This window comes from Mya arenaria, chromosome 14 (assembly GCF_026914265.1).
Source record: "Mya arenaria isolate MELC-2E11 chromosome 14, ASM2691426v1".
Taxonomy (NCBI): Eukaryota; Metazoa; Mollusca; class Bivalvia; order Myida; family Myidae; genus Mya; species Mya arenaria.
Window position 1 is genome coordinate 52260849 of NC_069135.1, and position 22364 is coordinate 52283212.

Consider the following 22364-nt stretch of genomic DNA (forward strand, 5'->3'; position numbering starts at 1 on the left):
TTGAGAAACCATGAGAAAGTACACCTGATGGGGATCGAACCCGTTGCACAACCTCTTGGGTGAGAGGAGGACACCTATACCACTAGACCATAGCTAAATCATCGAAATTTAATGGCCATTACGCCCAGCATAAATTGCATGTTCGAACGGAAAGTATGAAGGGTAACGGAATATATTACCGAAGGCCGAAGCTAAGTTTATAATTATAATTAAATTAATAATAATTAATCTAAATAAGTATTGAGTAATATTACTGGTGTAGGTTTCAAAACTTAATAACGACTGGGTTGTAATTCTATTTGGGTTAAAACAACAACAACTTAAAATACATCCTTACGGCGGCCATATCCTTATAGCTTATTATACAATAATACAGTAATCAAGTTGTTAAATTAATCGACACAATCTAAGCTAAGACGCTATTTTAATACATTTAGATGTAGCGGAGTTAAGAAATATAGTAAGATACATTTGTACTTGATGTTTTCAATCTTTAAACATTTATACTCAAATGCTTGGTTTAGAGATTAAAACTCTGTTGGCAAGGAGATTTTTAAACTACAACAAAGATTTAGTACTTAGTTAATTGGTGTGTTTCAGGAGCAAACAACATATGTGCAGTATTAATTTCATGTTACACTTAAATTACGCATTAAATCCTGTATCCTGAACGGGCCCCTCAAAAGTGACAGTTCTTACTTCCACTAGCGGATCCAGGGTAGGAAGCATCCTTCGCACGCCCCCCCCCCCACACACACACACTCCCTAACTCGTCCAAGTTTACTTTTTATGACAGAATCGGAGAAAAAAAACTCAAATAGACTCAAAACTACACCAGTTTAACCCACCAAACAACATCTTTAACCAAACAAATTCAGCTTCTGGTGGAGGGGCTAAAGTCAAAAGGTTACGCCCCTAAGTTTCGCCCCCTCTAATGTCAAATCCAGGACCGCCGCTGACTTCATTGTACTGAACAGCAGTACTATACACACCACTGTGACTAGTGTTTTGATGATATACTGAAATTCCAAGCGTCTCACGTCTTCACATCGGATTTGAGCATCGAGCGGATTTTTTTTTCTGCAGTTCGCATGTACACGGACATGTACATAACATTTTGGTACCAGCAGGAGTTACGCCGCCTGAGGAATTTGGCACGTGCGCGCGAAACTTTTTGCGACATTTCTGCTGCAGAAAGTGCAATGTTATGAAACTGAGCTACAAGGTTGTCATTCGTTATTTTACTGTATGTATATATTTTTATTATACACAAGCAACTATATGCTATTTGTTTGACGTGTGAATTGTGGTTACAAAGTTTATTTTCAAAATGTCATATGTTTTCGTGACCCAAATATGCAAAGTTTCTGCAATCATGTTTTCTTTCTGTTTTATGTGTACTTAGCGATACCATGAAATTTTTGTAGGGGAATTACTCGTATTATTGTCACACATACTGCAGTAGGTGTGTGTTTAACTTTCATTAAATTAATTTGTTGGAAAATAGAAATTTCAGTAAAAAGGTGAAAGTTGTCGTTGACATTTGTTTCGACATTGGCAATTTGACATAAAAACCATGGATTCAAAACTTATATGTCTATATAGATTATTTTGAATGGTCATGAGAAGCGAAATTTCATCCGAGTTCAAATTCTTAAGTAAACCTGGAAGGAAAAGGAGGTGGAGGGGGTTTGGCCCACAACCCCTGGAACTCTAGCATGGTGCTCTAACCAACTGAGCCCACCGGGTGGCTGGTACTTTCCCCCTTCCCCCCCCACCACCACCACACACTACCTCAATTACCATCAGGCCAATCCAGGCAGTCTTGCTGTTTATTACTGACACCAGTAAAGTAAACCTGGGAGGAAAAGTGTGCCTGGTGTGGAGCTTGAACCCAGGACCACTAGCATGGTGCTTTTGCCAATGATACTTCAGTGACTATGGGTAGATTCAAACATTTAGAAATTCTGCATTGATATAAATTTAAATTATTCCATAACGGCCAACTAAAACAAACAAATTTATTACATTTCAAATGAATAGTGAATGTATGCAATTTTTTTGTCTTTCGGATGTTTATTTGCTCAAGTGGTAGTTAGTCGATCCCATATTTGTCGATGTCACAAAACATGAACAAAAGTCAGCAATTTCTGATATGTAATCATGGCTAATCTCAACCATGGGATTGGATTGCAACAAGGTTCAATTAAATATCGTCAACACTTGATTTGTAAACTGTTTCATGACATGTTTGTTCCGACAGGCGAATATTTTTTCAGACAGGCTAAATCTTTCAACTTCCCTGTCAGGTGGATAGGCAGAAATTGCACAATTTTCGGCAGACTGTAAGGACTGTGGGTATATAATTCTTATTGTTTCACTGAGTAGTTTTATTGCTTTCATCAGGTAAACGGTGTGTAAAATTACACATAATCTGTAAATGTACAGATTGAGCCATTTGTAGATTTACACATTTATTTTTCTTGAAGCACCTTTATTTAAAAAAAATCACACTATTTTATGATTCTATTCACTTTGCAATCAATTATTCTGTTTGGTTTTCAAACAAAATGTTGGCCACAAAAAATCCTTAAGTATTACATATATAAGGAAGTTACAGATCTGTCATAGAATAACTGAACTGCTTTTTGTGTCTCCTGACTAGGCGACATGTAGGGGTTACTTTTGTCGGCGGAGGGGGCGGTGGCGGTTGCGTCCCGTTTTCACTTGTCCGGGGCATATATCATAAACTCTAAGTGGTATCAACTTGAAATTTCATATGTAGATAGATCTCATTAAGGGCAAGTGCAGTGCACAAGAACTGTTACTCTTGCTTACATATTTTCAGAGTTACTGCCCTTTGTTAATGTTCATGCTTAAAGTTTTGTCCGGTGCATATCTTGTGGAATATGAGAGATATCAACTTGAAACTTTATATGTAGATAGATCTCATGGAGGGCAAATGCTGTGCACAATAACAGTGACTCTTGCTTTCTTAGTTTTAGAGTAATTGCCCTTTGTTAATTTTCATGCTTTAAGTTTTGTCTGGCGCATATCTGAAAGAATATAAAAGGTATCAACTTGAAACTTCATAGCTAAAATGCTAGGTAGATCTCATTACTGGCAAGTGCAGTGCTCAAGAGCCGTAACTCTTGCTTCCATATTTTTAGAGTTTTTGCCCTTTGTTGGCGTCCACGTCCTGTTTTAACTTGTCCGGGGCATATCTCGTAAACTATTAGTGGTATCAACTTGAAATTTCATATGTATATAGAACTCATTCAGGGCAAGTGCAGTGCACAAAAACTGTTACTCTTGCTTCCATATTTTTAGAGTGATTTCCCTTTATTAACTTTCATGTTTACTATTTTGTCTGGGGCATATCTTGTAAAATATATGAGTTATCAACTTGAAACTTCATAATGTAGATAGATCTCATGAAGGGCAGGTGCAGGGCACAATAACAGTAACTCTTGCTTTCTTAGGTTTAGTGTAATTACCCTTTGTTAATTTTTATGCTTAAAGTTTTGTCCGGGGCATATCTTTAAGAATATAAGAGGTATCAACGTGAAACTTCATAGCTAGATAGATCTCATTGAGGGCAAGTGCAGTGCACAAAACTGTCACTCTTGCATCTATATGTTTAGAGTTATTGCCCTTTGTTAATTTTCAAACGTAAATTTTGTCAGGGGCATATATCTTAAACTATGAGAGGTATCAAACTGAAACTTAATAGGTAGATATATTTCATTCAGGGCAAGTGCAGTGCACAAGGACCGTAACTCTTGCTTCCATATTTTTAGGGTTATTGCCCTTTGTTAATTTTGGTTGCTAATTTATGTCCGGTTTAACGTTATTACCTTCAGTTCAAATGCCACCTACACTTGAAAGTTAAATGGCAACATCATTGTCTATAAATGAATAAAATGCCAATCTTACAGCTATAATGTCGACAGTAAATAATTTGACAGGCCACACATCCGACTCGCAGAGTTCTAGTTACTAATTCTGGCCGAACAGCATTTTGTCCGTTCCTCCGTGCTTGCGTCTGTCTGTCTAGCCTTCCGTCATTTTTCTTTCTGACTGGAACCATATCTTGGTAGGGATTGGTCAGATAATGGTTCAAATTGGTCAGAATGTTTCCCTTGATCAAATCTCCACCGGTTTTAAAAGCTTGTCACATGGTGTGGGTAAAAACCTTAGGTCACAAGGTCAAATCTGTGAAAAATCTTTGGAACACTATTGAACACTGGAGGCATTTTTAGCTCGACTATTCGAAGAATAAGGAGAGCTATACTTCTCACCCTGGTGTCGGCGTGGAGGTATTGCATTGATACTTAATACAATGGTACTCAACCATCCAACCTACTATTTAGTAAATTGACCAAGTTAGATAACTCTAGATTGCATTTAATGCAAATAATAGGCCTTTATTATTTGACTTAGAATTCTGGTTAAGGTTTTGCGTGCAAGCACACATAGGTTAATATCTCAGCAACTACTTGAGGTATTGCCTTGAGACTTTATACAATGGTACTCAACCATCCAACCTATTTAATAAACCAAGCTTGATAACTCTACTTTGCAATTAATGCCAATAATAAGCCTTTATTATTTGACTTAGAATTCTGGTTAAGGGTTTGCGTGTAAGAACACATAGGTTAATATCTCAGCAACTACTTGAGGTATTGCATTGAGACTTCATACAATGGTACTCAACCATCCAACCTACTAAATTAACCAAGTTAGATAAATCTAGATTGCATTTAATGCAAATAATTGCCCTTTATTATTTGACTTAGAATTCTGGTTAAGGGTTTGCGTGTAAGAACACATAGGTAAATATCTCAGCAACTACTTGAGGCAATGCATTGAGACTTTATACAATGGTAGTCAACCATCCAACCTACTTAATTAACCAAGTTAGATAACTCTAGTTTGCATTTAATGCAAAATAATTTCCCTTTATTAATCGACTTAGAAATTCTGGTTAAGGTTTTGCATGGAACCACATTTATGTTAATATCTCAGCACACCATGTATTGCATTGAAATCTAATCTAACAGTGGTCCATGCATGTTTTGCCTAAACGTTTCAATCCTTACATTGAAAAGCGGCGGAATAGTCGAGCGCGCTGTTTCTGTGACAGCTCTTGTTTTTCATTCACTGTTACCGGTTATCAAAATGTATTTCCTTGATGAACCCTTGGCCAAATTTAATACATGTGAGAACAAATGGGCACTAGGCCAAATCTTAGATTTTTATACCCCCGACAAACGAAGTTTGAATGGGGTATATTGGAGTCACCCTGTGGTCGGTCGTTGCAATTTACTTGTCCGGAGCATAACTTAAAAACTACTGGATGGAATTGGATTAAACTTCATACAATGATAGAGCATAATGAGAGGAAGTGCAGTGTACAATAACCATAACTCTATTCTTGCTTATTACTGAGTTATTGCCCGTTGTTACTTTTTTTTGTCCGGAGTATAACTTGAAAAGTACTGGATGTGTTACTTTTTTCTTGTCTGGAGCATGACTTGAAAACTATAGGATGGAATTTATTGAAACTTCATACAGTGATAGATCATAATGAGGGGAAGTGCAGTGAACAGGAACCACAATTCTATTTCAGCTTATTACAGAGTTGCTGCCCTTTGTTACTTTTTCTTGTCCGGAGCATAACTTGAAAACTATTGGATTGAATTTATTGAAACTTCATACAGTGATAGATCATAATGAGAGGAAGTGCAGTGTACAGGAACCGCAATTCTTTTTCAGCCAATTACAGAGTTATTTCCCGTTTGTTACTTTTTTCTTGTCCGGAGCATAATTTAAAAAAAATAAACTTAACTCATTTATAGATGATCATAGGCAATCGTATATTCTGTGCTTTAGAACATCAAATATATTAGTATTAACATCTCAGTATAAGCATCACTGATATTGTTTAAAGCCTTTTTTCTAACTTTTAAAAACACAGTCAAAAAATGAATAACTGACGATAGTCCATCAAATAAAGTTGTCATATATAGGTTGGCTTTCCAAATAGTTGACTGCAATTTCATATCAGGGCGGCGTTCGGGGGTATTAATCACCTTCAGTGATAGCTCTAGTGTTTTTTTGGTCATAAAGTTCACTATGTTTGAGAGATAACTTTGTCAGGTGTTGTTGTCAATCTTGTCATGTTACAAAAAGCTATCACTCGCCATTTGCCAAGACTCAAGCTTCTGGTCAGGGGATAGTTATTGGAAGTATTTATCACATGACTGTGAAAGTTCTTGTTGAAATACTTCTTTTGTCGCCTGCAAAGCATGGCAGACAACAAAATACTATTTTGTCAGGTGTTGATAATATCTGCGTCCTCTTAGGCCTCTTATCTTTTTTGATCAGTATGCGCAGACCATTGTGACCTTCACACTCACCAAGGTGACACATTTGATTTGCAGACTTTTGGAGAAAGTCTTTCAATGATGTTTTCAATTACTGGCATCATGTAGTTAAGTTTTTTAATGCCCTCAAAGGAAGTCATGCTGGTATCAAAATTGCACTGTCCTTTAATCCGCTTTTTTTTTAAAGTCCATGTGTGAGACTGAAACTGTCATGCAGGGAGGGATTTTAAGATTACTTGGCACATTTGTTTAGTACAAAAAGACCATGTGTCACATGCACGACCCATGACCAAGTACCGGAAAGTTTAATGTCACATATGCAATTTGATCATTATGAATTCTGGATATAAAAAAAAGTCATGAGTATATGGACACAGAATATATTTTATCGTGTCTGTGCTTTATCACTGTCATGCAGAGAGGGATTTTGAAATTACTTGGCAATGTATTCAGTACTTATAAATGAGGTGTCACGTGCAAGACCCATGTCCCTACCTCAAAAGGTTATGGTCACACTGACAGAATATCATTATGGATTGCTGTATTTATTCAGTGTAGTTGGTCGTGTCCATGCTGTAAAATTGTCATGGACCTTGGACTCGTAATTCAGAAAGAATGTACAACTCATTTATTAATTCAGACAACTCTTTAAGAAAATGAACAATTATACTGAAGTATGTTCTTTAGTTTTAAAAACTTGCATTAAATTTTCAGGCAGCATGTTAACAGACTAAAGACTCTACGCCCACCATGTCGAAAGAAAAAAGTCGAACACCTGGTAGGGTGAAATCGGGAATAGGGAGAATTTTCGGTAAATCTATGATGGAGCTGAGCTTATTTTCGAAAGTAGATGCACACACAAGACATTTAGACAACAAGCCATCTTTGCCAAGCCACAGGAGGCATGTGAAGGATAAAAGTGGTGATGAAGTTAAGCGTGAGAATGAGGAAGTTGGCACTGAAAGAAACAAGGGAGATACACCAAGTAAAGGCCTTGAACAGGGGGCAGGTGAAATGGTTGGTCGAGTGGTTAATGGAGCTGACAGTGTGAAAGGAGGAGAAAATGTAAAAGGGCTTGATGATAAACAAGAAAATGGACATGCAGCTAAAAGGGGTCTTGGTGACTCTTGGTCAGTTGATATTAATTCAGGTTCAAAAAGCATGGTGTGTAGAAGAAATTCATTCTCCGCTGAAACTGCTGGTACAGCTCGCACAGGTGAAGACAATAGAAAAAGGTTTGAAAGAAAAGGAAGTTCTGATCGTTTGAATGCAAGTACAGAAAGCCGGTCTAAGAAGAAGTCAAGAAAATTAACTAAGAAAGAAAGAGAGAAAAGAAAAAAATATGTTAAAAGAGAGAATGAAGATTGGTCTGAAAATGATTCGGATGAAGATGCGAAAAGACTGTTGAACAGAAGGAATAGCAGATTTGGAGGTAGAAATAATGACAGGTCTAAGAAACAATATGCAACAGCGAAAAGTGTAGCCTATGATTTAGACAGGAAAAATTCAACTGATATTTCTAATCTAGGAAGCAACAAGTTGGCTGCTCAGTATAATTTCACTGAGGATTGGAGTTTTGAAATAAAAGAAGAAAATGAGAAAATGGATGTGATCCAAGGATTAGGTAGAAACAGCTGCAATGAAAATGAAAGTCCATGCATGAATGCGTTTGAAGATGTTAAAGTTTCAGAGATGAATCAGATTGACAATGTCGGGACAATGAAGGGAAGTCTGATTGAAAATGTTGGAGCTGCAGACATTAAAAGTGTAAATGCTGTTAAAATTACAGATATTCAATGTGTAGATGCAAAGAAAAATCAGATATCAAAGGAAAAGAGTGTAGAACAATTTGGACATATTTCTGATCAAATAGGTGATAGCATTAAGCAAAAACGTGATACAATCGAAGAAGAAGACGCTGCTATTGTCCAGATTAGCAATGAATCCAGTGAACAATATCCTAAGGACATAATATTTCCACAGATGCAAAGTACACCTAAGAAAGAAACTATAAAGAGATGTTCAAATACAGTGGCAGAAAGTACTGGTAACAATGAAACAACTTATAAACGCATGAGTAAAGGTGCAGAGATTGGTAAAGCTGAGCATGAAAATCAAGGCTTATCCCCATTTCACTTTTACAGTTCAGAGGAGTTAAGAAAAATAGGAAGAAATATGCCTCCAGTTGACGTTGTGAAAAATGGCTTGATTGACTTTGCAGAGATGCCTGAGGACATTGTAAATGTTGACAAAGAATCTGATGATATCTGTTCTGATGAATGGAAGCCTGGATATGGATTGTTTGAGGAACAAAAAATAAATGAACCATACTATATGTCTGAAAGGTGCCAATCACCATACAAAGATTTTGAAAGACTTTATGCAATAAATGATGAGAAAAATGAAGGAGGTCGTCTTGAAAGAATTGCTGAAGAAGTTGTTCAATTTTCTCATTTTCAGTTTTCAGCTCCAATGGAATTCTCCAATCCTCCACCCAACTTTCACCCCCAAGTGCCTGAGCAATTCAGACCACCTTTGACAATGTCTGATAGTGAGTTAATGCCAGATGGTCATGGGCTATTTCCGTTAGTTCGGGGATCCAGAAGGGGATACGGAAGAGGCAATGCAAGAGCAAGACCATTTACACACAACAGATATGACTATGGAAACTCATGGATCTCAGGAAGCAGTGGATATTCCTCTGGATATTCTGACAAACCTTTTAGAAGAGATTATGCTCATATGGTGGAAAATAGGAAGGAATTGTTGTTAATGGATTTGGGCGCATCTTGGACACATCAAGAATCTGAAGATTGGACTTCTGAAATAGCAGACTGTGGTAACAAGAAGGAGACAATTGACAATGAAAATGTAAAGGAATGTGTCAAGTTAAGTAAAAATAAACAAGAGTCCAAAGTGGAAATTCAGGAAACAGAGAATTGGGAATCTGAGATCGATGAAAAGGAAAAAATTAACATGAATTTAGATGCTTGTGTTAAGGAAGGTGATGTTTTGCAAGAATGTGTAAAGAAGATAAAATGTGAATTAATTGATGAGAATGTATATGCAAATGTCAGTAACAAGGAGTTGTATCTACCACCACCAATTCCAGAAATTTTGGACTTAAGTGAAAACATTGAAATGGAAAAAGATACTGTTGTTGAAAAGGTTCAGAAATCTGACAAACCCTATTTGCCACCTCCCATTCCTGACATGGGTGAACTAGAAAGGAATGAGAATGAAAATGTGACTGGGCTTGTTGATGGAAAGATTGAGACATCTAATCAAGTGTTCTTGCCTCCTTCCATTCCAAGTACGGAAAATAAAAGAATGGTCAAAAACCCTGGAAGTCTGTATTTGCCCCCATCACCTCCAACTCTTGAGGTCTCATTGGATGCTGATAAACTGGTTAATGTACTAAGTAAAGAAAAGGAAAGTTATGTTGAGCAGCTGGGAAATAATGTTGAGAGTCTTGACAATGTGAAAGATGGGTATGAAAGAGATGATGATACTGAAAAAGACAGTCTTGAAGCTAGTTCTTATGGTTTGAGTAAAGCCTCTGCTACAAAGATTTGTGCTTGGTTTGAAAAAATGCCTGATGAGACGAGCTCAATCAGTTCTGGATGGACCCAGCCTGAAGCAGTTTACACAAATGTAGCAAGTGAGACTGAGGTTTCTGATTTGCCTCTTGATAATGTTGTGAAGAGTAGGAAAGAAAAACTAGATAGGAATGTGGAGTCCTCGAGCAGTGGTAGTATGATAAGTGTGAAATCTGATGTCATAAATGCTACGCAAGAAGAGAGCACTGATGGGTTTAAAGTTAGTGACGAGTTTAGAGGAACTGCCGCTCAAATGAATGACCCATATGGAAGTAGAGGCAGTGGATATTCTCCTGGATATGAGCATTCTTGGTATTACAATCCATGGATGAATGGGAATTGTGGATATCCATCTGAACAAGAGTATTGGTATCACACTCAGCAACAGATGGCTTGGGAGTGGTATGTGTATCAACAGGAGTTGGAAAGAATGCATCAGGTAGATCAGGCAATTTCTCGGCAGACAATGTATAAAAGTGAAATGAGTGAAAGAAATGCTGACATGGGTGTGAAAGTGGGAATGGGAAAGAAAGCTGAAAGTAAGATAGTTGAAACTAGTAAGAAACTGCATGAGAAGATTGAGCCTGTTTGTGCAGATCCAAGTGATAATGATAAACCTAAAAAATGGGCAACGTGGAAAGACAGTCAAGAACTCGGTGATTATGAGGAAGTTAATGGTAGTAATGAAGATAAACGTGCTGAAGTATTTGGAACTGAGTATGCAAGGGAGAGAGGTGTGGGTAAAAGTTTTAGTAAAAACAATGAGAGACCATTACAAACAGTACCAGAAACAAGTGAAGTAAAAGGGACTGAGAATATTCCAAGTGCAAAGAATCAGAATACCACTAATAGTGATTCGGTGTGCCGATGTCGTCCATGTGATATCAAGTACATCATATGGCAGGAGTGCAAGTGCCCTGCGGGTAATCCCCGGAAACTAAGAATTCTGCCCCACGTACCAGGGGAAGGCAGTGTGGATTTGGGATATCAGTCATATGAGTCTTTAGGTAATAAATGTTTGGAATGCTGCAATATTGTTATTTGTTCTTTAATCCCCACTGTGTTGTTTTGCTTTGCTTTATATGCATGATTTTTGGTGTTGCAAATTCACGGCCTGCTTTAGTTCTTATGAAATCTTTTATTTGCACCTTTTGTTCACATGGTGATTATTTAGGTTAATGATTAACAGTATTAACCCACTATTTGTTCAAAGCTTGAGCTTTATTGCATGAAATGTTTACATAAAAAGACCTTGTAATTATCACAATAACATGTGTTTCCTCGAAGGAAACCTAGCTTTTATTGATATATTATTCTGTAACTGCTCTCTGTGGTGTCAGTGTATTTTTCAGCTTTTGAGAAATTGTTTATATTTTCAGAGCATGAGGAGCCCACGTTGCATAGCAGACTGTCCGCATGGCAACCATTCTGTTCTACACCAGCTTTGAAGGAACCAATCCTAGAGCTTACTGAACCGTCAATCGGGTGTGAAAGAAAGATTCCCATTGGTCAAGGACAATACCAGGACGTGGATCAGAGGTGTTCTGCCAATAGAGAGGTGTTTGCGTGCCCAGAGAAGGCTACTAAAGAAAGCTCAGGTAAGATTGAAGAAAGCTCAGGTAAGATTAAAGAAAGCAGTCTGATGAATGATTTATTGAAGCAACTTTTACAAAGTCATCATACTAGGCTAAGAATGAATAATATTAGAGTAATTTTCTTAAATTTTTGGTGTCAACCCTAAATTAAATGAATGTGAACCAGAAATGGATCATTCGTATTTTGCGAAAAAAATGGTATTGTCAAAACATTGGTATAAATGTCAATATTGGGTTGTTAAAACTTTTTGTTTCATTTCATGTTCACAATATCAATAACCATAGATGGTACAAGTTTCATAACCGTTGACAAAGTATGAATTGAGTTATGCCCCTTGAGAACAATAGAATAGAGATTACAGTGATCATCTCTACATTTAACAAAACCTGCTTTTAGTACAATGTTTTAGGATAATAGAGAGGTTGCAATAAACAACATCTACTTGTACATGTTGCTAGCTACACTTTAAAAGATTTAAGTTGTTTGCTGAATTTTATCTTAATCGTAGATGATAACCTACATTTTCAGCCAATGGAATTGCAGATAGGCAATCATTCAGTACTATGCTTAATAGTTCAGAATTTCAACTTTTGTGGTTTTCCATGTGTCTGCCAATGGCAATGAATTTTAAGTCAGTTATATCCCCTAAAGTAATTTCTGAATGATTAAGAAGGGCTCTTGCTACGCTTACTCCCCCTGATTCTTTATCATTAATATTTTACTTTATGTCATCAAACTATTACGGTACTTGTACTTCTGTGCTTGCTGATACACGCCTGTAAATCCCTCATGCTATCATGTGCCATTTTAAAGCTGCACTCTCACAGATTTACCATATTTACAACTGTTTTTTTTTTTTGTCTTGGAAAAAGATTTTTTTTTGCGTAAACATAGATATGCAAACCAATGATATGAGATTGCTGACATAAAATCAGATCATAGATTTTCAAATTTCTGTTAAAATTAATGTTTTATGGCCTAAACCGTTACTAATGGAGTAAGAAAAATGCATAAATCATCAATTTTTGAACTTAAATACAAAAATTTTTTTTTTGTCAGCTGTCTTATTTTACTGGTATCCATGGATTTTTGCAAAAATTGGCTCATTTCAAGACATAAAAGAAGTTGTCAAAACATTCAATCTGTGAGAGTGCAGCTTTAATCTTGATCAATTATCAAATACACATTGCCTTCAAATTGACCAATCAAAATTTTCATTTCGCTTAAGTGTGAGTTTCAATAAAATGGTATCATTGAAATTTGATTTATTATTTTGAAACAAAACATAGCCAAAAAAAATAGAGGTTAATATCTTAATACTTATTTATACCTTGTCAATGCAAAATTAGCAACAAAGGCTAATTAGCCAAAAAAAAATTGGACTGTCAAAATACAAAATATGGGAAGTTGTCTGTCGGAACGACCCACACTTTTTCTGAACTTTCACGATATATGCAACAAGTAGCCCTCATATATATAAGTACAAGTAGTGTTTCCTCTCAATGAATCATAATTTAATACAATTTCAGCCACAGAAAAGAGCCAGACGCAAGTATTACATAGAACATCCCATCCCAGGTGCCAATCTGGATCTGTATATAACAGTCACCAACCATTACAGGATTATCAAGGACAAAAGTTTCCTCATAGAGACTATAGAAACCTCCCTAAGTGTCTAGAAACCTCAGCATCTCATTTAGCAGCAGCTATGGAGGGTCTGAATCAAGCGGGAATCTCAGAGAAAAGCCTGGACTCTGCATTGCATAGCGTGACTAAAAGGTTAGAAGAATTTAAGAAACAAGCTGGAATGGGTGATTGTGGGGAGGATTTGGGAAGTGACAATGTTGTTAAACGTTCAAAAGAGAGGGACACTGATTTTAATGGTAATGAGATTGGTGGAGGTTGGGCCGAAGCACAGGGAGTTGAGAAAAGGAACAGTTCTGAATTAAGTGAGAGACATATTGGTGCTTATTCCGAGAAAATTCAAGGTTTTTCTCAATTTGGTAAAGAGAGAGGTATTCAGAATGTGTCGGAAATGAATCCTTCGGGATACCAGAAAAAAGGTGGGAATTTCGCAAGTTTAGACAGTGGTTTGAAGCCCCAGTTATTTTCACCTGAAAGGCCAAAGACGCCACCCTCTTCCCCAGTTAAAGGGCAGAATACTCAAAAAGTGAACCAACAATATTTGAATGCTAGGCAATTACAGCAGCAAGTTGGATGGAAGCCTCAAACACTTACATCTTTGCTTGAAACAATTCAGAAAACAACTGGTGTGAAGTTTGACGAAAGTGGTAAAGAAGTGATCAAAGATAATGGCGATGAAGAGATTATCCCAGAACATGACATGCTTGGGACAAATTTCAGACCTCCAGGGTTCTTATGGGGGCCGAATGATTATAGGTTCCCACGAGCTATGACATATAGACCAGACTGTCGTGGAATGCGTCCACCCCCTTCCCCTTACACCCCGCCACCCCCACCGCCGCCCCCACCACCAACACCAGCATCTGCTGAGGATAAAGACCACTCTAAAAAAGGGCAGGAAAGATTTAACTGGGATCCCAGAATGCCACAGAGTTACCAGATGCCAATGCGAATGCCACCATTCATGCCGCAAATGCCACCTGGGCCACAAATGCCATATGGACCTCAGTTGCCATATGTTTATGGACCAGGGCAATTTTTTCCTCGATTTTCGCCAAGGGCGATAAGACCACTTATATGTAATGATGGAAATATTGAAACTGCTCCACAGCAAGTTGCTAGTGTTAAGAAAGGCCCTGTTGAGGATATTAAAGGTAAATTTGCTGTTGTACCTCAGGCTGAAGGTAAAGTGCCATGGAAATTGGTTGAGTATGCGGCTAGTGACGAAAGCTCTGGGTCTGATATAGAACCATTTGATTTAGCCACTTTGAATAAGGTGGATTCGATGACGTTCTATTCAGGAAAGCATACAGTCAATAATAAAACTCCTGCAAATCATACTGCCAAAAAGTTTAAGACAAGTCCTGAATATGAGGAAGTGAAAAAGGGTGCTACAAAAGTAGCAAGGGATGTTCCAGGTAAAGTGAAACAGAAAACTCTGAAATCATTCACTGCTGAAGACCCTTTGAAAAAGGGGATGGTTGTGTATTCTCAGAAACGTCACAGTCCATGGAATAATCATCCGAGTAGTGTGGTAGCTAGTCGTTCTGCTAAGGAGGAGAGTCAAAATATGTATAATAAAGGTGCTACAAGGAATAAAGCTTTTGCTACGGTTGTTGCTGAAAATAACAGGCCAGAGAGCAGTCAAGGCGCCAGCGGAAATAGTGAGTACAAGGGTGAAACATGTCCCATTGTTGATGAAAAGGAGAACGCCTCCAGTTACATGCTGCCTCCAAAAAACAACAGTCCGTTTTTCTGGGGAAACTATACGCCACCCAGTAACTCTGCACTAACGGGAAAAGCGGTCGAACCAGAGCCGACGGCTAAGATGGGTTGGGAGCCGCAAGGCTCTACACCTAAGATGAAACGACGGCTGAGTAATCTAGGTGTTTCCCCCGGTCAGTCTGGTTCACCTGCGTTATACTCTCCTGCTGAGACGGAAACAGAGATACAATCTGTTCGAACACAGTGGCGAACTAACTTCAAGCTGTTTCATGACTTCGGAGTGATGTACATCGATACCCACTGCCATCTGGATTTCCTATTCTCACGAGAAAAGTTTGAGGTTAGTGTTATGGGCGTCTACTCAAATTTACTAAATTAACTGTGCAATTAGATTTAAGGGATTAAACATTAAAAGGTTCGAGTTGACATTGAATATAGAACAGAGTTGTCTTTCTACATTTGGGGAATGGGGCCAGGAGCCCCGAGAATGGGGAATTTTGTGTTATTTTTGCTAAAAAAGTGAATTTTGAACATTTTAATGCAAATAAATGTAGCATACATGTATCAATACACAGTTCGTAATGAAGTGTATTTACATTTAATCATTTGTAATGTAGTATATACATGTAATATGTAGAACATTTTTATTTACGTTTAATCATTTTTACAAAGGTTAAAGATTTTGAGATTTATGGAGGGGGAATTTTAAACTTATATTGGGAGAAAACTATATTCCCTGCCTTGGGGATTGGGGCCTTATATTGGCCTCCAAAATTCATCAAAAGGCCATCCTGGAGAAATAGAATGAACCTTTTTCCTACTATTTCTCGATTTTAGCATAGCTATTCTTAAACAAATAATCTTTGCTGTTAATGCATTCTAAATATCTTGAATGATTGCAAATTGTTTCCTGAATAACTAGTGACCATTTTTGTCAAGGTTTGACTTCTTTGTTATATTATTTCTGGATAGCATAATTATATTGCCTTGTGCAAAATTTAGGATCTTTCAGGTAGGAACTTTAAAGGAATTTTTTTTATCAAAGACATGCTTTGATCACTGTTTAGCTTCAAAAAGTTGTAAAAGAATTGCAATATTAATCAAGTTTAACTGTCCAAAATATACTGCAACTTGATTGTAAATGAAAAATTATATCTTCAGTTTTAAATGAACAGTTACTTTTTCCCTTAGGGTCGGACGTTATCAGCATACAGAGAGAAGCACCCAGAAACTTTCCCGGACCAGTTTGAAGGCTGTGTGGCGGTGTTCTGTAACCCCCAGACCTTCACCCCTGGAGGTATGCTTGGAAGTGTTTTATGATTTATTTTGAAAGAAAGTAGGCATACATGTACTTGATTCTTTTACAGAGAAAACAATCAAGAAATCTTCCTGTACCAGTTTGAAGGCTGTAGCCCTCAAACTTCACATACAAGTTTAAGTAGTGTTACTGATTTTAGATCATAAAATGAAGTAAAACGTACCCAGAATTTTTACTCAAACAGTTTGAAGGCTGTGTTCTGTAAGCCACAGACTTCCTTTCAGAAGATTCATGCTGTAGTGTTAATTGGTTCTGGGCCTTGTTTCATTAAAGGATCTTGTTCATGATTTTCAATTCCTAATTCTGTTGGTACCTCTAAAATTGTTTTAATTTGATACTAGCAAAATTCAATTCACACATGTATATATATAGGAAAATGACGAACATAATTATTACTTTCGAGCATTTTTCTTTAGGAATAGGATCTTTAATGATATGGGAGCTAGCAACAAATAAATAGGAAATTAATGAAAAAGAAATGAGTAATGTGACAGTTACAAAAATGGACATCGTCTTCTGTTTATAAATGGAACAAGGCAGACATTTGCAATGTAAAAAGTTTCAAAAATGGACATCATCTTCTCTGATGTAACAGAAACAAGGCAGACATTTGCAATGTAAAAAGTTTCAAAAATTGGACTCAACTTCTGTGGTATAACAGGGACAGGGCAGACATTTGCAATTTCAAAAATGTTCATCGTTATATTATAGTTGTGAAGAGTAATAGTTAAAATAGGTTTTGGAATTTTGTGTTATTTTCAGGGGGCCTATGGCAGGATGTAGCGAAGGAAGACAATGTATGGATAGCCATGGGGTGTCACCCAAAGATGGCCACAGGGTTTAACCAGAACGCTGAGAAGGGGCTCAAACGCTGCATGAAACACCCGAAATGCATTGCCCTTGGGGAAATTGGGCTCGATTATTCTGGAAGGTAGGTTGAATAGAAGACATTATATGTGTTGAGTTGTTGAATGCGTAGTTGCACTTTTGCCGACTATCAGATGTTTGAAACAATACCAACATTTTTATGTTACGATCGAAGCCTGGCAGACAAATACAGGTCATATTTATTGGCAGCGTCCATAGCATCACACTTTTATTTCCACTCTCTTACTTTCAAGAAGTAGTGGTCTTGATTGTTATCCAATTTTTGTCCAACTTGGTTACAATGTTCATTGGCATTATTTCTTGACTGAGTTTGATCAACAGCCTGATCACACCATTAAATTCAGAGTTGTTGCCCATGAATTGTTAAAGTTTAATCAAAAATAAAAAATGTGGGCACTTTTACTAGATGACACATTCCATAGGCAGAATTTTAGTTTGCCGAAGTGAATGATTTATGACATGATATACCCCGGTATATTTATTTGGAAAAACTCTTTTGCAGGAGTAGATTTCTTGTGATATTTATTAAGATTTTTTTTGAGAAAGTGAATGTTGTAATATGTTTATAAACATGATAAATTGAGTGAAAGTAAAAGTGGTATATAAAACTTGTAATCTTAGTAGCTTTGCTTGTGGTTTAAATTTAAAAAAAAAAAAGTAAAACAGACATTACATTTATTTACAAGGCTAGCTCTGTACGTAAGTAATTATTCTCATTTCCACAATGTGGAAAACACGTTTAAAACATTTGTTACAGTGTCTACAAGCACACAGAGTAAAACAGGAGATGTTTAGAATACAGTTGGATATCCTTGAAAACATCTCATATTTTTGCCTACTCATTACAGTTTTTATCAGCACATGGAAGTGCAGAAGCGGGTGTTCAGAATACAGCTGGAGATGGCCATTACCATGAGGAAACCCCTGGTGATACACTGTAGGGATGCTGAGGAGGACTGTCTGGAGATAATTAAGGAGGTAAGATATCTATAAGTTGACGTAAGAGGGGCTTATTAAGGAGGTAAGATATCTATAAGTTGATGTTAGAAGGATTTATTAAGGAGGTAAGATATCTATAAGTTGACATTAGAGGGGTTTATTAAGGAGGTAAGATATCTATAAGTTGATGTTAGAAGGATTTATTAAGGAGGTAAGATATCTATAAGTTGACATTAGAGGGGCTTATTAAGGAGGTAAGATATCTATAAGTTGATGTTAGAAGGATTTATTAAGGAGGTTAGATATCTATAAGTTGACATTAGAGGGGCTTATTAAGGAGGTAAGATATCTATAGTAAGAGGGGCTTATTAAGGAGGTAAGATAACTATAAGCCGACGTAAGAGGGGCTTATTAAGGAGGTAAGATACCTATAAGCTGACGTAAGAGGGGTTTATTAAGGAGGTAAGATATCTATAAGCTGACGTAAGAGGGGTTTATTAAGGAGGTAAGATATCTATAAGTTACGTAAGAGGGGCTTATTAAGGAGGTAAGATATCTATAAGTTGACGTAAGAGGGGTTTATTAAGGAGGTAAGATATCTATAAGTTGACGTAAGAGGGGTTTATTAAGGAGGTAAGATATCTATAAGTTGACGTAAGAGGGGTTTATTAAGGAGGTAAGATATCTATAAGTTGACGTAAGAGGGGTTTATTAAGGAGGTAAGATATCTATAAGTTGACGTAAGAGGGGTTTATTAAGGAGGTAAGATATCTATAAGCTGAAGTAAGAGGGGCTTATTAAGGAGGTAAGATATCTATAAGTTGACGTAAGAGGGGCTTATTAAGGAGGTAAGATATCTATAAGTTGACGTAAGAGGGGTTTATTAAGGAGGTAAGATATCTATAAGTTGACGTAAGAGGGGTTTATTAAGGAGGTAAGATATCTATAAGCTGAAGTAAGAGGGGTTTATTAAGGAGGTTAGATATCTATAAGCTGACGTAAGAGGGGCTTATTAAGGAGGTAAGATATCTATAAGCTGACGTAAGAGGGGCTTATTAAGGAGGTAAGATATCTATAAGCCGACGTAAGAGGGGCTTATTAAGGAGGTAAGATATCTATAAGCCGGCGTAAGAGGGGCTTATTAAGGAGGTAAGATATCTATAAGCCGACGTAAGAGGGGTTTATTAAGGAGGTAAGATATCTATAAGTTGACGTAAGAGGGGTTTATTAAGGAGGTAAGATATCTATAAGTTGACGTAAGAGGGGTTTATTAAGGAGGTAAGATATCTATAAGTTGACGTAAGAGGGGTTTATTAAGGAGGTAAGATATCTATAAGCTGACGTAAGAGGGGTTTATTAAGGAGGTAAGATATCTATAAGCTGCTGTTAGAAGGATTCATGAAGGATGTTAGATACCTATAAGCAGACGTAGGAGGGGCTTATTAAGGAGGTTCGAAATATTTATAGCTGACATAAGAAGGGCTTATGAAGGAGGTCAGATATCTATAAGCTGACGTAAGAAGGGCTTATGAAGGAGGTTAGATATCTATAAGCTGACTAAGAAGGACTTATGAAGGAGGTAAGATATCTATAAGCGACGTTTAGCGACGTAAGGAGGGCTTATGAAGGAGGTTAGATATCTATAAACTGACTAAGGACTTATGAAGGAGGCTATATGCTACGTCTGAAGGCAACATTTTGCTTAAAATGAACACTTAAAACAAAGATAACTTTTGTTTTACAACACCAATTCAAACGAACCAAAGGGCAGTCTATGCCGCTTAAAGAGCCATGCCTTCGTTTGCCATTACCGGAGTTTGATTAGGTGATAAGTTTCATCAAACACTTCGACAAACCTGATACCAAAATAGTGTTTTGACAGTGCTCCCTAAGACGTCTGTATTGTTTAAAAAAAAAATCAAAGTGTTTTAAGAAACTAAACACTCCATTCCAACTCTGGTAAAAGGCCGAAGGCGGGGCTCCGTCAGGGGCCTAGACAGTGCTATGTTTCATTTAAATTGAGAAGAAATAGTGAAGTTCTCTTTGTTTAAGTCTTCACTCGAAGCAAAAGTTTGCCTTCCGGCGTAGCATTTAAACGCAATTTTTCATGTGGTATACACACACTGTCAGGGGAAGCAGCATTACCTTAGCACTTTTCCTAAATTGTGAAACATTTGCAGTCCACTGGACAGGCAACAGTGTTTTTTAAGGCCCTTTTTGTGGCCAAAATTCAGTCGAATTTCCCTCCTGAAAAAGAATATATTTTCCCCCTTATTGACCTCTAAACATTTAGCGGATGTAGAAATATAGCGGCATTCATGGATTTGTCCATAGGTTTGTTAAATAAAGGGTTTAAAACAAGTTGAACATAAATAAGAATCATGTTAGTGTTATTCTCCTTTTTTGCAAAAATGGCGCTATTTTTCCTTATCAAAGGGCCCCACAACCATTCTCTTAAAAGTGGGGAAAAAAATCCACTTACCAAATAAATATTTGGCAAGGTGAAAATTTTGCCTGTTCTGAAAAAATGTTTGCGAGTCTGAAACAAAAGTTGATCAGCTCAAAACAAAATTGTGTAGTTGGTTTTAAATTATGGATATAAATACTGTGAATTAATGTCTTGTTTCAGGTTGTACCGAGGAACTACAAGATCCATTGCCACTGTTTCACCCAGTTCTATGCTAACGCAAAACTCTGGTTGGAAGCATTTCCAAACCTGTTCATCGGAGTTACGCCCCTTGTCACGTACAAAAGCGCCAAGCCGACACATGATCTGGCTAGGAATATTCCCATCAACAGACTGTTGCTAGAAACTGACGCCCCTTACTTCATTCCTAGATGTGTAAGTTTAATACATTAACCTATATATTACTTTTTTACTGGTGGGGATCAAACCCACAACCTATCCACACTGTTATGAAAGCTAACGAGTTGGTGAGAAATGGTATTGGTGTCCACCTCTCACTTGAGAGGTTGTGGTTCAAATTGGAACAGACTGTAAGATCTGCACTGCTAAAATGATTTCCGGGCTTGCTAAAATTCTGCATTTTATACAGCGGGGATTTAAAAAAAAGCCTACCTACCCTACCTGTTTTTGAATAGGATGTAACTCTTACCAAACCATTTTTTTTGGCTCAAGGAAACAGACTCGTGAAAAAGTGATTAAAAGTAGCTTTATACAGCTGTCTTCCAAAAACAGATAAAGAAATATGACCTTATCATGCTCTACCACGCAGATTCCCAAGGATGAGCTAGAGTTCTCCAATCCCGGCCTTGCAGTGACAGTTGCCAAGGAGATAGCCCAATACCAGGAGATTCCTGTTGCCATGGTGCTGAGGCAGTGCAGAATTAACACCAAGTTCATCTACGGCGTCTAGGATGTTCATCTTAGCATTGTGCCGGATAAATCACATGACTAGAATTATATGTACTTAAGATTAGTGCTAAGACAAGTTTGTGAACAATGTTAAAGATGGTCATCTTAGAATTATTCTGGATAATTGGGATGACAAGAATTTTATATGTGTTAATGATCGGTGCTGAGACAAGTTGGTCAAGGCGTCTAGGATTGTTATTTCAGCATTGTCCCAGATATTTGAGATGACTTTATTTTATATGTAATTTGGACAGTGCTGAGACAATGTTAAAACACCAAGGTTGTGAACAGTGTCTAGGATGTTCATCTAAGAATTATCCCAGATATTTGAGATGACTATTTTATATGTAATTTTGACAGTGCTGAGACAATGTTAAAACACCAAGGTTGTGAACAGTGTCTAGGATGTTCATCTAAGAATTATCCCAGATATTTGAGATGACTATTTTATATGTAATTTGGATAGTGCTGAGAAAATGTTAAAACACTAAGTTTGTTTACAGAGTCAAGGGTTGTTATCAAAGATAATCAAGATTGCTAGAACTTATGTGCTTTGTATAGGGCCTAAAAAAAATACATTTGGTTCGGGTTACCCGACCCTACCTACGGAATAGGCGCCGACCCTAACGTTTTTATAGTCAGTTTGAAAAAAAAATGAAAAACTAAAAAAAAAAAATTTTTTTTTTTTTTTTTTTTTTTGCTTTTCAATATGTAGTTTAAAACCTTAATTGCTTATAAAGAAGATAACTTTAACACCATTCTCCAATGATGAAAATGACATTCTTATAAAGCCTAATAAAAAAAATAAAAAATAAAAAAAAGCCTACCTATCCTACCTATTTTTGATGTAACCCTAACCAGACAATTTTTTTTAGGCCTAGTGCTGAGAC

At 37.0% G+C, this 22364-nt stretch overlaps 1 protein-coding gene across 1 annotated transcript; it reads left to right on the forward strand.

The window, feature by feature from the left end:
* The first annotated feature begins 1165 nt into the window (after positions 1-1165).
* LOC128216236 (uncharacterized) lies at positions 1166-22117 on the forward strand. The gene is made up of 9 exons (XM_052922806.1): positions 1166-1246; positions 7104-10995; positions 11368-11586; positions 13114-15293; positions 16145-16250; positions 17034-17202; positions 18008-18137; positions 20728-20940; positions 21335-22117. The coding sequence occupies exons 2-9, from the start codon at positions 7140-7142 to the stop codon at positions 21473-21475; spliced, it is 7014 nt and encodes a 2337-aa protein (XP_052778766.1). The 5' UTR covers positions 1166-1246; positions 7104-7139; the 3' UTR covers positions 21476-22117.
* The last annotated feature ends 247 nt before the right edge of the window (positions 22118-22364 follow it).

What these genes read in the sequence shown, in the direction of transcription:
- LOC128216236 (XM_052922806.1), top strand. Translation starts at nt 7,140, where the DNA reads ATGTCGAAAGAAAAAAGTCGAACACCTGGTAGGGTGAAATCGGGAATA. An exon ending in GTCTGGAGATAATTAAGGAG is followed by an intron (nt 18,138 to 20,727) that starts GTAAGATATCTA and finishes GTCTTGTTTCAG; the next exon opens with GTTGTACCGAGGAACTACAA. An exon ending in CTTACTTCATTCCTAGATGT is followed by an intron (nt 20,941 to 21,334) that starts GTAAGTTTAATA and finishes TCTACCACGCAG; the next exon opens with ATTCCCAAGGATGAGCTAGA.